This window comes from Oncorhynchus kisutch, linkage group LG8, assembly GCF_002021735.2.
Source record: "Oncorhynchus kisutch isolate 150728-3 linkage group LG8, Okis_V2, whole genome shotgun sequence".
NCBI classification, from domain to species: Eukaryota; Metazoa; Chordata; class Actinopteri; order Salmoniformes; family Salmonidae; genus Oncorhynchus; species Oncorhynchus kisutch.
In genome coordinates, this window is record NC_034181.2 from 11,357,275 (window position 1) to 11,372,053 (window position 14,779).

At 47.8% G+C, this 14,779-nt stretch overlaps 2 protein-coding genes across 2 annotated transcripts in view; one reads left to right on the forward strand and one right to left on the reverse strand.

Annotated features, from left to right (window-relative positions):
- Positions 1-586: 586 nt before the first annotated feature.
- LOC109894955 (heat shock protein 67B1) lies at positions 587-6,812 on the forward strand. Its single transcript, XM_020488615.2, has 4 exons — positions 587-1,166; positions 4,670-4,733; positions 5,112-5,232; positions 5,800-6,812. Exons 1-4 carry the CDS (start codon positions 710-712, stop codon positions 6,442-6,444), a joined length of 1,287 nt encoding a protein of 428 aa, XP_020344204.1. The 5' UTR covers positions 587-709; the 3' UTR covers positions 6,445-6,812.
- Positions 6,813-11,193: 4,381 nt separating this feature from the next.
- LOC109896192 (heat shock protein beta-8) overlaps positions 11,194-14,779 on the reverse strand; it is a 14,260-nt gene continuing 10,674 nt past the window's right edge. Inside the window, exon 3 of the mRNA XM_020490486.2 lies at positions 11,194-12,473. Within this exon, the coding sequence (XP_020346075.1) occupies positions 12,293-12,473 (181 nt within the window). The 3' untranslated portion in view covers positions 11,194-12,292. The remainder of the gene's footprint in view (positions 12,474-14,779) is intronic.

Consider the following 14,779-nt stretch of genomic DNA (forward strand, 5'->3'; position numbering starts at 1 on the left):
ACAGCCAGGGCTGGGCCTCGACAACACCTTCTTCACCTCACCTCATACACGCACACACACACACACACACACACACACACACACACACACACACACACACACACACACACACACACACACACACACACACACACACACACACACACACACACACACACACACACACACACACACACACACACACTGAGACATGAGAAGTATAGCAGCTCTTCTACCTCATCTGGAGTCATCCAGCAGCTATTTGCCATTTCCCCCTCACAGTTATAAATACATCTAATTAGTTCTGTTTCTGGTTTTGCCCAAATGGCACCCTATTCCCTTTATAATGCACTACTCCTGACCAAAGCCCTTTTGACTAGCACCCTAAAGGAGTGCACTATAAAGGGAATAGGTTTCCATTTGTTATGCACTCTGTGTATGCCCCCTTCCCCTGGGCCTGTCTACAGAGAGGTAACAGCTCTGACTCCTAGGTGCACCTATCACCTCGCCCTCACATTCCTCTCTCATAAGATAACTGTTACTGCTTATGAAGTGCTAAAACAGACAGGGTGGGTATATAAAGAGCCCCAGAGACATCTCTGTCTTCGCTGCACAGTGTTTCTTCTCTTCTGCGACCCTCTCCTCCTGTATCGTTACAGTTAGCACTCCAGCATTTTTTACTTGCTGTGGGTCTCTCTCTCTCTCCAACCCTGTAAAATTTTTCTGAACCATGACCGAGCAGACCAAAGCAGCGGCCCCATCGGCACCAGGGGCCCCATCACGTCCTCACTACTCTAGGGACTTCTTCTGGTCCCCCCTGTGGAGCTGGTGGCAGCAGCCCACCCCTAGCAGCCTCCTTCCCAACCAGGATTTCGGCCTTCCACCGTTCCTAGAGGCCGGTGACCTCCGTGACCTCAGCTGGATGGATAACATCCATAGACTCCTGGCAGCCAGCTCCTGGACTGGGTACATTCCCTCTCTGCCCCTCTTGGTGCCCTCCTTTCCGGCCCCGGCCTCCTCAATGCACCAGCTAGCCCCCAAGCTGAGCAGGGTAGAGTCTGCAGGGTTGAAGGGGCTGTCGGAGGTCCGGGTGGAGGGGCACAATTGGAGGATCACCCTGGATGTCAGTCACTTCTCCCCCGCAGAGATCACTCTCAGGACCCGCAGTGGCTTCCTGGAGATTGGAGGTAGGCCTACCTGTTCTGAAACTATATTGAAATGCTCCTGTAATGACATAGCATAGATACTGGGCCTATTTAAACTGAAATGCCCCAGTTATGTTATAGCGCCATAGATACAGTCAATTTAAACTAAAATGTTGCTGAGTTGAATCCATCAATCAATCAAAATACCTTTTTACAATGGCAGACGTCACAAAGTGCTTTACAGATACCCAGCCTGAAAACCCAGGGAACAAGCTTGCAGATGCAGAAGCACAGTGGCTAGGAAAAACTCCCTAGAAAGGCAGGGACCTAGGAAGAAACCTAGAGAGGAACCAGGCTCTGAGGAGTGGCCAGTCCTCTTCTGGCTGTGCCGGTTGGAGATTATAACACAACATGGCCATTAAGGCCAGATCGTTCGTCAAGATGTTCAAACGGTCAAGGCGTTCAAACGTTGGAACGTACTGTATGTAGAGGTTATCCTGCAACTCTGTTTGAGTTATTATCCACCACACTGTCTCAGTGTTGTCTATCACCACCCTGCTGTCTCAGTGTTGTCTATCACCACCCTGCTGTCTCAGTGTTGTCTAGCTCCACCCTGCTGTCTCAGTGTTGTCTAGCTCCACCCTGCTGTCTCAGTGTTGTCTAGCTCCATACTGCTGTCTTAGTGTTGTCTATCACCACCCTGCTGTCTCAGTGTTGTCTAGCTCCACCCTGCTGTCTCAGTGTTGTCTAGCTCCATACTGCTGTCTTAGTGTTGTCTATCACCACCCTGCTGTCTCAGTGTTGTCTAGCTCCACCCTGCTGTCTCAGTGTTGTCTAGCTCCATACTGCTGTCTTAGTGTTGTCTATCACCACCCTGCTGTCTTAGTGTTGTCTATCACCACCCTGCTGTCTCAGTGTTGTCTAACTCCATACTGCTGTCTCAGTGTTGTCTAACTCCATACTGCTGTCTCAGTGTTGTCTAACTCCATACTGCTGTCTCAGTGTTGCCTAGCTCCACCCTGCTGTCTCAGTGTTGTCTATCACCACCCTGCTGTCTCAGTGTTGTCTAGCTCCACCCTTCTGTCTCAGTGTTGTCTAGCTCCATACTGCTGTCTTAGTGTTGTCTAGCTCCATACTGCTGTCTCAGTGTTGTCTAGCTCCATACTGCTGTCTTAGTGTTGTCTAGCTCCATACTGCTGTCTCAGTGTTGTCTAGCTCCACCCTGCTGTCTCAGTGTTGTCTAGCTCCACCCTGCTGTCTCAGTGTTGCCTAGCTCCACCCTGTTGTCTCAGTGTTGTCTAGCTCCACTCTGCTGTCACAGTGTTGTCTCGCAACCCCCTGCTGTCTCAGTGTTGTCTAGCAGCACCCTGCTGTCTCAGTGTTGTCTAGCTTCACCCTGCTGTCTCAGTGTTGTCTAGCTCCACCCAACCTTCTCAGTGTTGTCTAGCTCCACTCTGCTGTCTCAGTGTTGTCTAGCTCCACCCGGCTGTCTCAGTGTTGCCTAGCTCCACCCTGCTGTCTCAGTGTTGTCTAGCTACACCTTGCTGTCTCAGTGTTGCCTAGCTCCACCCTGCTGTCTCAGTGTTGTCTAGAACCACCCTGCTGTCTCAGTGTTGTCTAGCTCCACCCTGCTGTCTCAAAGTTGTCTAGCTCCCCCCTGCTGTCTCAGTGTTCTCTAGCTCCACCCTGCTGTCTCAGTGTTGTCTAGCTCCACCCTGCTGTCTCAGTGTTGTCTAGCACCACCCTGCTGTCTCAGTGTTGTCTAGCTCCACCCTGCTGTCTCAGTGTTGCCTAGCTCCACCCTGTTGTCTCAGTGTTGTCTAGCTCCACCCTGCTGTCACAGTGTTGTCTCGCAACCCCCTGCTGTCTCAGTGTTGTCTAGCAGCACCCTGCTGTCTCAGTGTTGTCTAGCTCCACCCTGCTGTCTCAGTGTTGTCTAGCTCCACCCAACCTTCTCAGTGTTGTCTAGCTCCACTCTGCTGTCTCAGTGTTGTCTAGCTCCACCCGGCGGTCTCAGTGTTGCCTAGCTCCACCCTGCTGTCTCAGTGTTGTCTAGCTACACCTTGCTGTCTCAGTGTTGCCTAGCTCCACCCTGCTGTCTCAGTGTTGTCTAGCACCACCCTGCTGTCTCAGTGTTGTCTAGCTCCACCCTGCTGTCTCAAAGTTGTCTAGCTCCCCCCTGCTGTCTCAGTGTTCTCTAGCTCCACCCTGCTGTCTCAGTGTTGTCTAGCTTCCCCCTGCTGCCTCAGTGTTGCCTAGCTCCACCCTGTTGTCTCAGGGTTGTCTAGCTCCACCCTGCTGTCACAGTGTTGTCTCGCAACCCCCTGCTGTCTCAGTGTTGTCTAGCAGCACCCTGCTGTCTCAGTGTTGTCTAGCTCCACCCGGCTGTCTCAGTGTTGCCTAGCTCCACTCTGCTGTCTCAGTGTTGTCTAGCTCCGCTCTGCTGTCTCAGTGTTGTCTAGCTCCACCCGGCTGTCTCAGTGTTGCCTAGCTCCACCCTGCTGTCTCAGTGTTGTCTAGCTACACCTTGCTGTCTCAGTGTTGCCTAGCTCCACCCTGCTGTCTCAGTGTTGTCTAGCACCACCCTGCTGTCTCAGTGTTGTCTAGCTCCACCCTGCTGTCTCAAAGTTGTCTAGCTCCCCCCTGCTGTCTCAGTGTTGTCTAGCTTCCCCCTGCTGCCTCAGTGTTGCCTAGCTCCACCCTGCTGTCTCAGTGTTGTCTAGCTACACCTTGCTGTCTCAGTGTTGCCTAGCTCCACCCTGCTGTCTCAGTGTTGTCTAGCACCACCCTGCTGTCTCAGTGTTGTCTAGCTCCACCCTGCTGTCTCAAAGTTGTCTAGCTCCCCCCTGCTGTCTCAGTGTTGTCTAGCTTCCCCCTGCTGTCTCAGTGTTGTCTAGCTTCCCCCTGCTGCCTCAGTGTTGCCTAGCTCCACCCTGTTGTCTCAGTGTTGTCTAGCTCCACCCTGCTGTCTCAGTGTTGTCTAGCAGCACCCTGCTGTCTCAGTGTTGTCTAGCTCCACCCTGCTGTCTCAGTGTTGTCTAGCTCCACCCTTCTGTCTCAGTGTTGTCTAGCTCCACCCGGCTGTCTCAGTGTTGCCTAGCTCTACCCTGCTGTCTCAGTGTTGCCTAGCTCCACCCTGCTGTCTCAGTGTTGTCTAGCACCACCCTGCTGTCTCAGTGTTGTCTAGCTCCACCCTGCTGTCTCAAAGTTGTCTAGCTCCCCCCTGCTGTCTCATTGTTCTCTAGCTCCACCCTGCTGTCTCAGTGTTGTCTAGCTCCACCCTGCTGTCTCAGTGTTGTCTAGCTCCTCCCTGCTGTCTCAGTGTTGTCTAGCTCCATATGGCTGTCTCAGTGTTGTCTAGCTCCAACCTGCTGTCTCAGTGTTGTCTAGCTCCACCCTGCTGTCTCAATGTTGTCTAGCTCTACCCTGCTGTCTCAGTGTTGTCTAGCTCTACCCTGCTGTCTCAGTGTTGTCTAGCCCCACTGTGGGTCTCCATATAATTAGTATTATTCATATTTCTAATATAGTTGATATTTCATCCTCAGGGACTCACGAAGAGAGACCAGATGAGCATGGTTTTGTTGCTAGATGTTTCACCAGGAGATACATGTAAGTTTCCAAGCTGATCGATTTTCGACACGGTGTGTGAGAAATGTTTTTCAGCTTCAACAGTTGATGTTGTAGAATACAATGCAGCTAGGAGAAATGTTTTTCAGCTTCAACAGTTGATGTTGTAGAATACAATGCAGCTAGGAGAAATGTTTTTCAGCTTCAACAGTTGATGTTGTAGAATACAATGCAGCTAGGAGAAATGTTTTGAGTACTCAATACTGTCCTTTACACCAACATGTAGCAATATACATGACAAGTGTATGTTAACTGTATGGATACTGTATTTATCAGCATTATGACACAATACAACTGTTTTGTACATATAACTTATGATACTGTGTTGTGTAAATGTAAAAAGGTGTTGTGCTTTCCCAGGCTCCCGATAGGTATTGTCTCTAAGACCATACGATCCTCTCTGTCTGGCGATGGAATTCTGACTGTAGAGGCTTCACTTCCTGACCCCAGCATCCCTGATGACATCATCATTCCCATTCAGGTAACAAGGGGTGAAACCCATAACACCTCAACGGTATGCGATTCTCATTGTTTACATCACTTCCTGGCCTTGGACACTGAAAAGAAAGTATAGCATAGGAAGTAGGAAGCGTTGGTATTTCCTAGTTTTCCTGGTAATCTGTCCATGTCCATGTCCATGTCCATGTCCTGTCCATGTCCTGTCCATGTCCTGTCCATGTCCATGTCCATGTCCATGTCCATGTCCTGTCCTGTCCATGTCCATGTCCATGTCCATGTCCATGTCCTGTCCTGTCCATGTCCATGTCCATGTCCTGTCCATGTCCTGTCCATGTCCTGTCCATGTCCATGTCCATGTCTATGTCCTGTCCTGTCCTGTCCATGTCCATGTCCATGTCCTGTCCTGTCCATGTCCATGTCCTGTCCTGTCCATGTCCATGTCCATGTCCATGTCCATGTCCATGTCCATGTCCTGTTTATTATTTTCTGTAATGTACATTACAAGGACAAAGTTAGAACACAAATGACCTTTAATTCTAATGTGTGTGCCTCCTGTATTTTCTTTACTGCTGCTTGTCTAACTACGAAGGTGGAAAAGGAGACCATCAGAGGAGAGGGAGAGGAGGGTGGAGCTAAGCCAGAGGAGACTACCGTAGCTGACACAGACTCCCAGCCTTCTCCATCTGCCCCTGCTGTGGCCCCTGTATCCCTGGAGGCGCCTGACTTCACTCCCGCAGAGCCTGGCACCATGCTCCCCACAGAGGCACCCAAGGATGGGGACAAGTTAGCACAGGAGGTCCCTGGAGAAGAGGCTCAGCCAGACAGCGCCACGGCTGAGCCAAAGAGCCAGGAGGAAGGGAGAGGAGGAGCAGAGGAGGGGGAGACACACACTAAGCCAGCTGGAGAGATGGAGACCCACCCCCCAGAGCATGCAGATAAAGAGGGAAAAGAGGGAGAAGGGCTTCCAGATCCCACAGAGCCCTTTGAGCACCTTGATGCCCCTGACTCCCCAGACACAGTCACGTCCGACCGCGGGGAACACAAAACAGACCCAGCCCAAGACCATGACGAAGAGCCCCAGCACTCGGAGGGCTCAGGGGAGGCAGCCGAGGCCCCGCCCCAGCCTGAGGAGCAAGAGCCAGGCATGAGTCCATCAGAGGAGGGGGCCCACCACTCTCAGGAGCTGGAAGTTCCAGAGCACCCTGAAATGGAGCAACAGGCATACACCAAGTAGAGAGAGAGAGAGAGAGAGAGAGAGAGAGGGGGGATGAGACGTCACTGAGAGAGAGAGACATGGCTGTAATTTCATAAGGAATTTGCTAAGATTCAACACATCCATCCCAAGCGCCTGCATTCTGCAGACTTCCTCTTTAGGAATAGCCTGGTCCCAGATCGGTTTGTTCAACCAATTGTAGACAATGACCATAAGAATTGGCAAGACAGCACAATCAGATCTGGGACCAGGCTACTTCTTCACCAGCTAGCAGCAAAAGCTTGCATAATAACCCTGATTCTGTGCGTGTGAGTGAAGAACCACACACTGTCACTGTGACCATGCACTGTTTGGAGCTCCAATAAACCAATAGCAAATGAAAAAGCTAATGCTTTGTCCTGTTGTCGTTAATTTTGTTACAATCATTTACATTTACATTTTAGTCATTTAGCATACACTCTTTTCCAGAGCGACTTACCATCAATATTCCATCTGTTTTGGTATTCCTTGTGTGATCATATTGACACAGCCACCTACAAAAAATTACCTTTTCTAGTTGATAATCACATGCATACAGTTACCGTTGAGATAATGAAGATTCATTCATTATAATGCCTTTAAAGGAGTAGACAAACATCATACAGTATGTTTGCACAGCTGGGTTTTACAGTACATGTGTCAGTTCAGGATGAGCAACTTGGCCAAGGAGACGACCATGGTTTTGATCATAGCTACAATACAACATCACAATGGAAGGGTTTTTAGCTCCACTCAGTAAAATGGGAGGATAAAACATATTTGTTGACAGAATCAGAATGAATTCTAGCGATAACTAGATGCCTATTCTCAGGACATCCCCAAAATTCGAATTCTAACACTGTGCCTTCAAAACACCTTAATCTGAATACAACACTAATTTGTGTGACACAGCAAGCGACATAATCCTCCAATTGTTCACCCTGAAGTGAAATAACTAATCTAATGCCCTATTATTGCCGCTCACCCTTGGCAGTGACAAACTCCCCTGTATTCATCCTTGGGTTGCATCCCAAATGTAACCCTATAGACTTCATGTATAGTGCACAACGTTTGACCAGAGCCCTATGGACCATGATTGGTTCATTATAAAGGGAAAGGGTGCCACTTGAAACACACACCAATACAGTGCATTCGGAAATGATTTAGACCATTTTACTTTTTCCAAATTTTGTTACGTTACAGCCTTATTCTAAAATGGATTAAATAAATGTTGATCCTCAGCAGTCTACACACAATACCCCATAATGACATCACAATACCCCATAATGACAAAGTCGAAACAGGTTTTCAGAAATGCATTATAAGAAAAATGTAAGTGGGAAGTTTACGTACACCTTAGCCAAATACATTTAAACTCAGTTTTTCACAATTCCTGACATTTAATCCTAGAAAAAAATTCCCTGTCTTAGGTCAGTTAGGATTACCACTTTATTTTAAGAATATGAAATGTCAGAATAATATTAGAGAGAATGATTTATTTCATTTTTTATTTCTTTCATCACATTCCCAGTGGGTCAGAAGTTTACATGCACTCAATTAGTATTTGGTAGCATTGCCTTTAAATTGTTTAATTTGGGTCAAACGTTTCAGGTAGCCTTCCACAAGCTTCTGACAATAGGTTGGGTGAAATTTGGCCCATTCCTCCTGACAGAGCTGGTGTACCTGAGTCAGGTTTGTAGGCCTCCTGGCTAGCACATGCTTTTTCAGTTCTGTCCACACATTTTCAATAGGATTGAGGTCAGGGCTTTGTGATGGCAAATCCAATATCTTGACTTTGTTGTCCTTAAGCCATTTTGCCACAACTTTGAAAGTATGCTTGGGGCCATTGTCCATTTGGAAGACCCATTTGCGACCAAGCTTTAACTTCCTGACTGAGGTCTTGAGATGTTGCTTCAATATATCCACATCATTTTCTCGCCTTATGATGCCATCTATTTTGTGAAGTCCACTAGTCCCTCCTGCAGCAAAGCACCCCCACAACATGATGCTGCCTCCCGCGTGCTTCACAGTTGGGATGGTGTTCCCTTTTTCCTCCAAACATAACTGTGGTCATTATGGCCAAACAGTTCTATTACTGTTTCATCAGACCAGAGGACATTTCTCCAAAAAGTACGATCTTTGTCACCATGTGAAATTGCAAACCGTGGTCTATCTTTTTTAGGGTGGTTTTGGAGCAGTGGCTTGTTCCTTGCTGAGCGGCATTTCAGGTTATGTCTATATAGGACTCGTTTTACTGTGGATATAGATACTTTTGTACCTGTTTCCTCCAGCATCTTCACAAGGTCCTTTTGTCACGCCCTGGCCAGGGTGGGCATTCTATGTTCATTTTCTAGGTTTTGGATTTCTTTGTTGTTTGGCGGCTGTGGTTCTCAAGCAGAGGCAGCTGTGTATCGTTGTCTCTGATTGAGAACCATACATAGGTAGCCTTTTCCTACTGGGTTTTTGTGGGTAGTTAATTTCTGTTTAGTGTTTTTCACCTTGCAGGACTGTTTCGGGTTTTCCCTTTATTGTTTTTGTTTTTTCAGTGTTCAGTTCATTAAAGAAATATGAACACTTACCACGCTGCACCTTGGTCCTCACCTTCTTCCACAACAGAACTGGTGTTCTGCAGCATTGAAGGTCCCCAAGAACACAGTGGCCTCCATCATTCTTAAATGGAGGAAGTTGGAACCACCAAGACTCTTCCTAGAGCTGGCCGCTCGGCCAAACTGAGCAAACGGGGGAGAAGGGCCTTGGTCAGGGAGGTGACCATGAACCCGATGGTCACTCTGACAGAGCTCCAGAGTTCCTCTGTGGGGATGGGGCCTTCCAGAAGGACAACCGTCTCTGCAGCACTCCAACAATCAGGTTTTTATGGTAGAGTGGCCAAATGGAAGCCACTCCTCAGTAAAAGGCACATGGCAGCCCGCTTGCAGTTTTCCGAATGGCACCTAAAGGACTCTCAGAGCATGAGAAGTAAGATTCTCTGGTCTGATGAAACCAAGAGTGAACTTTTTGGCCTTAACGCCAGGCCTCCCCGTGTGGTGGAAACCTGGCACCATCCCTACAGTGAAGCATGGTGGTGGCGGCATCATGTGGGGATGTTTTTCACCGGCACGGACTGGGAGACTAGTCAGTATGGAAGGAAAGATGAACGGAGCAAAGTACAGAGAGATCCTTGATGAAAACCTGCTCCAGAGCACTCAGGACCTCAGACTGGGGCGAAGGTTCACCTTCGAACAGGACAACAACCCAAGCACACGGCCAAGACAACGCAAGAGAGGCTTAGGGACAAGTCTGTGAATGACCTTGAGTGGCCCAGACAGAGCCTGTTACCCTCTGAAAGATCTCTGGAGACCTGAAAATAGCTGTGCAGCGACACTCCCCATCCAACCTGACAAGAGTTTGAGAGGATCTGCAGAGAACAATGGGAGAAACTCCCCAAGTACAGGTGTGCCAAGCTTGTAGCGTCGTACCCAAGAAGACTTGAGGCTGTATTCGCTGCCAAATGTGCTTCAACAAAGTACTGAGTAAAGGGTCTGAATACTTATGTAAATGTGACATTTCATATCTGTATTTTTAATAAGATTGCAAAAAAATCTAAACCTGTTTTTGCTTTGTCATTATGGGGTATTGTGTGTAGATTGAGAAGAAAAAAACAATGTAATCAATTTTATAATCAGGCTGTGAAGTAACAATATGTAGAAAAAGTCAAGGGGTCTGAATACTTTCCAAATGCACTGATATGTTACCCAATTACTGTTGTTGGGCACTGTCAGACGGACATCTTGGACTCTGGCCTAAACGTTACATGGCACAAATCCACAGAACAAAACACACAGATGTGAACACACACTGGGATTTATGGGAGGTTTTATTGCATAAACAAATACAAAGATATCAAGAAGAGGGACGAGAGGGGGGAGGAGAGGAGGGAGGGATGGGAGAGAGAGAGTGGGGGGTAGGAGTAGGGAGGGCAGAGAGGAGGGAGGGATGGGAGAGAGAGAGTGGGGGGGTAGGAGTAGGGAGGGCAGAGAGGAGGGAGGGATGGGAGAGAGAGTGGAGGAGGAGGAGGGAGGTGAGGAGGGAGGGATGGGAGAGAGAGTGGAGGAGGAGGAGGGAGGTGAGGAGAGAGGGATGGGAGAGAGAGAGTGGGGGGTAGGAGTAGGGAGGGCAGAGAGGAGGGAGGGATGGGAGAGAGAGTGGAGGAGGAGGAGGGAGGGATGGGAGAGAGAGAGTGGGGGGTAGGAGTAGGGAGGGCAGAGAGGAGGGAGGGATGGGAGAGAGAGTGGAGGAGGAGGAGGGAGGGATGGGAGAGAGAGAGTGGGGGGGTAGGAGTAGGGAGGGCAGAGAGGAGGGAGGGATGGGAGAGAGAGTGGAGGAGGAGGAGGGAGGGATGGGAGAGAGAGTGGAGGAGGAGGAGGAGGGATGGGAGAGAGAGTGGAGGAGGGAGGAGGGAGGGATGGGAGAGAGAGAGTGGGGGGTAGGAGTAGGGAGGGGCAGAGAGGAGGGAGGGATGGGAGAGAGAGTGGAGGAGGAGGAGGAGGGATGGGAGAGAGAGTGGAGGAGGAGGAGGGAGGGATGGGAGAGAGAGAGTGGGGGGTAGGAGTAGGGAGGGCAGAGAGGAGGGAGGGATGGGAGAGAGAGTGGAGGAGGAGGAGGGAGGGATGGGAGAGAGAGTGGAGGAGGAGGAGGGCGGGATGGGAGAGAGAGTGGAGGAGGAGGAGGGAGGGATGGGAGAGAGAGTGGAGGAGGAGGAGGGAGGGATGGGAGAGAGAGTGGAGGAGGAGGAGGGAGGGATGGGAGAGAGAGTGGAGGACAAGGAGGGAGGTGAGGAGAGAGGGATGGGAGAAGTCTGGCAAAAAGTTTATTACCTTTGTACCAAGAACCAACACAACATCATTATCACATGTACAAATAAAAAATGCAAAGAACATTATTTTGTAAGACCTCTAGTTAGGGCAATTACGGCACTTGAATAGACCGGATCGGTATATATGGTAGGTAAGCTACAGTGCAATTTATTTACAGTCAGTCACCTACATTGGGGTATAATACAATACCAACACACACTATAACACACTATAACGATAATGAGACTATGAGACTCTTCCCACTCAGTCATATTGTACGACTTCCTTATGAATTTCAATGAGCTTCTTTAATTTACCCATTCAACATAATATGATTGACAATGGATCAATTACACATAAAAGACATTGCATGATGCATATCCATCAAATAACGTGTGAAATACTGAAGGGAGACATGACATTACGGACCGACCCAGGTAGACGGGGCTCCCAGCCTTGAGCCAGCCTCTGTCTGTATCTGAACAGGTCAGTTCAGCACTGCATATACCTGGGACGGCATAGAATGGACACCACGCTGTACCAGTATAGTGTAGCAATGCTACTGTGAGACGGTGGGATTGATTTAGTTTGTGACTTGTAATTAAATTGGTGCGAGAACCAAGCAGCATGGCTACCAAGAGATACACAAAAATATATATTTTTAGGGGGATGATTGAGAGATTACTTTACACTCAAAATGAAAATCAGGGTGTTTCTTTGGCACCCTATTCCCTATATAGGGGTCAGAAGTAATCTACAAAGGGAATAGAGTAATGTAGGGTGCTACAACATATGCTGAGGGTCTCCAAGACTTTGAACATGTTAGCTCTTCCACTACTCTGCTGGATGCTCAATTATGGAGTTGCATTAGTGCCAATAATCAAACTAAAATTATTTTTGGGTCAAATGTGGCTCTGTACGTCATGGTTGCCCCGAATGGGGGGCCCGGGGTGAGCCTGTGTCCCCCCAGGGAAGAGAGCTCGGTACTGGGCTTCGTCCTAGACCATGGCGGCCTCCTGGGGCCTGGCCTCTTGGCTCTGGATGGCCTCCTCCATCTCTCCCTGGGGACCTTCGTTACTGAAGAGGTAGTAGGGAGGGCTCTGCCGCGCCTCGATGATCAACACCCCCTCTGGCGACAAGGAGGCGAAGACCGTCACAGGGTCAACGTCGGTTGGAATCCTGGGAAGGAGAGAGAAAGAGAGAACATATGTGAGAGACTCGTACATAGACGTTTAAGCTTGAGGGTCTTGAAAAGGTTGGTAACTATAACAACAGCGAGAACAGGTGTGAGAGAAAGAGCAGAAAAAAATTAAGTCTACACCCCTGTGCTTGGACATCTTAAAAACATGAACCTCACCGCAGCAGTACGGCAAATAATGTTCGGTGCCAAGACACAGATTTGATTGACATCTTGTCGACAGCCTCCAGTTATATACAGAGGATTTAACACTATCAGTTATAAACAGGGGGTGTAAAACTGTCCGTGAGGAGAAACCTTGGCTACAGATGAAATTGTTGTTGAAAACTATTTTTTTCTCTCCCTCTTTGGCCTTCGCTCATACCGAATGCGTAATCTCACACCCCAGAGATAAATGTAAATGTATTTTCCAGGTTTTCATTAAAATGTTCTGGCTGCCATCATCTTTGGTGGCGCCATGAGGGAGAGAATAATAAAGAAGAAGAAGGAGAAATGAGACGGACTCGCTCCAGGTGCAGGACTGAGAAATAAAGATTCCAATTATACATAAAATGGCTGCCTGATGCAAAGTTTATTATCACCTGCAATTTCCATCTGCATACTTTTCTAACCAGCTCATCCCAACAGCCAGGTGGACGGGTAGCAGACAATTTCAAGTTTTTCTTTCTCCATTTTCCTCCATGGTTTTTGTACTGAAAATATGATACATACTTTATATGACTAGATTAGCATAAATGGCTTCCTCATAAATGTGTAGTGAGAGTGGGAAAGAGAGAGAGAGAAAGAAAGAAAGAAAGAAAGAAAGAAAGAAAGAAAGAAAGAAAGAAAGAAGAAAGAAAGAAAGAAAGAAAGAAAGAAAGAAAGAAAGAAAGAAAGAAAGAAAGAAAGAAAGAAAGAAAGAAAGAAAGAAATGAGAGAGAGAGAGAAATAGAGCAAGAGAGATTCAGTGAGATATTGTTACCTTCTGTGAAAATGTTTAAGAGAATTCTAAAGGAAAGAGAGGGAGAGAGAATGAGAGAACGAGGAAGAGACAGAGTGTAGAGCGAGAGAGAGACAGAGAGTTTAGAGAGAGGGAGAGATACATTTATTTAGTTAGAGTGAGAGAAAGAGAGAGAGTGTGAAAGAGAGAGAGAGAAATGAGTTCTGTGTTGACAGGAATAAAAGTGAGATACATTATTACCTTCCGTCAAAATGTTTAGGAGAATTCTGAAGGATGGAGAGAGGAGGACTTGTTTGATTGGACCAATATGAGATAAACTGACAGAGCTTGAAATGGTATCCTATTCCCTATGTAGTGCACTACTTTTAACCAGTCAGAATGCACCAGTCAGAATTAGTGCACTATATAGGGAATCGGTTGCTTTTTTGGACACAAACCTGCTATGATTGGACCAATATGAGATAAACAGACAGAGATTCAAAGATGACCTTGGAGAAGATAGGCAATACAGTATCATTGGAAGATAGCCCAGACAGAAGTATACTGTATGGCTCTGGGTTTGAGCTAGAACTAGCCTTGTATCCCACAAACGTCAGTGTGGTATTTATTAACCTATACTGAGCTTTGTCTTGTCTTTTCTCACTTATGACACTGTAGTAGCATGTCCATCGCATAACAATTCTAAACATTCTCGTCATAGTCATATGTGTGACCTTGCTTACAGATGCTAACGTTGTCAGTCAGATACATTGCGAGAGAGAGAGAGAGAGAAAGAAATAAAGATAGAGAGTAGCCAGATAGAGAGAAATAAAGACAGACCCACAGACAGAGAGAGAGAGATAAAGAGAGAGAGAGAGAGAAAGAGAGAGAGAGAGAGAGAGAGAGAGAGAGAGAGAGAGAGAGAGAGAAATAAAGACAGACCCACAGACAGAGAGAGATAAAGAGAGAGAGAGAGAGCGAGAGAGAGAGAGAAGAGAAGAGAAAACACCAGAACGACTGAGAGAGAGGGAGGGGAGAGAAAGAGCGAGAACGAACGAGAGACAGCGACCCCAAATGGACTGGTATCTGGTCTTTGTCAAGGAACATGGCCAAATAAAGCCCTCCGTCCATCCGTCACAGGAGTTTCCATATGAGCTGCCAAGTGTTCCTAGGTCCTTAAATAAACAACCCAGCCTCACAGGCCTAGACCTAGAGTCTACCCTCCATTTCATTAGCATAACCCCTCTACAGTCTACCATCTTCACACACAACAGACAATTGCTTGTCTATAAGACAGGAGTTCAAGGAGGCCAGTGACCAATGGATAGAAGGGAAAGAGTGAGGGGAAAGAGATCCCTCAGACACACT

What these genes read in the sequence shown, in the direction of transcription:
- LOC109894955 (XM_020488615.2), top strand. Translation starts at nt 710, where the DNA reads ATGACCGAGCAGACCAAAGCAGCGGCCCCATCGGCACCAGGGGCCCCA. An exon ending in TGGCTTCCTGGAGATTGGAG is followed by an intron (nt 1,167 to 4,669) that starts GTAGGCCTACCT and finishes TTTCATCCTCAG; the next exon opens with GGACTCACGAAGAGAGACCA. An exon ending in TGTTTCACCAGGAGATACAT is followed by an intron (nt 4,734 to 5,111) that starts GTAAGTTTCCAA and finishes GTGCTTTCCCAG; the next exon opens with GCTCCCGATAGGTATTGTCT.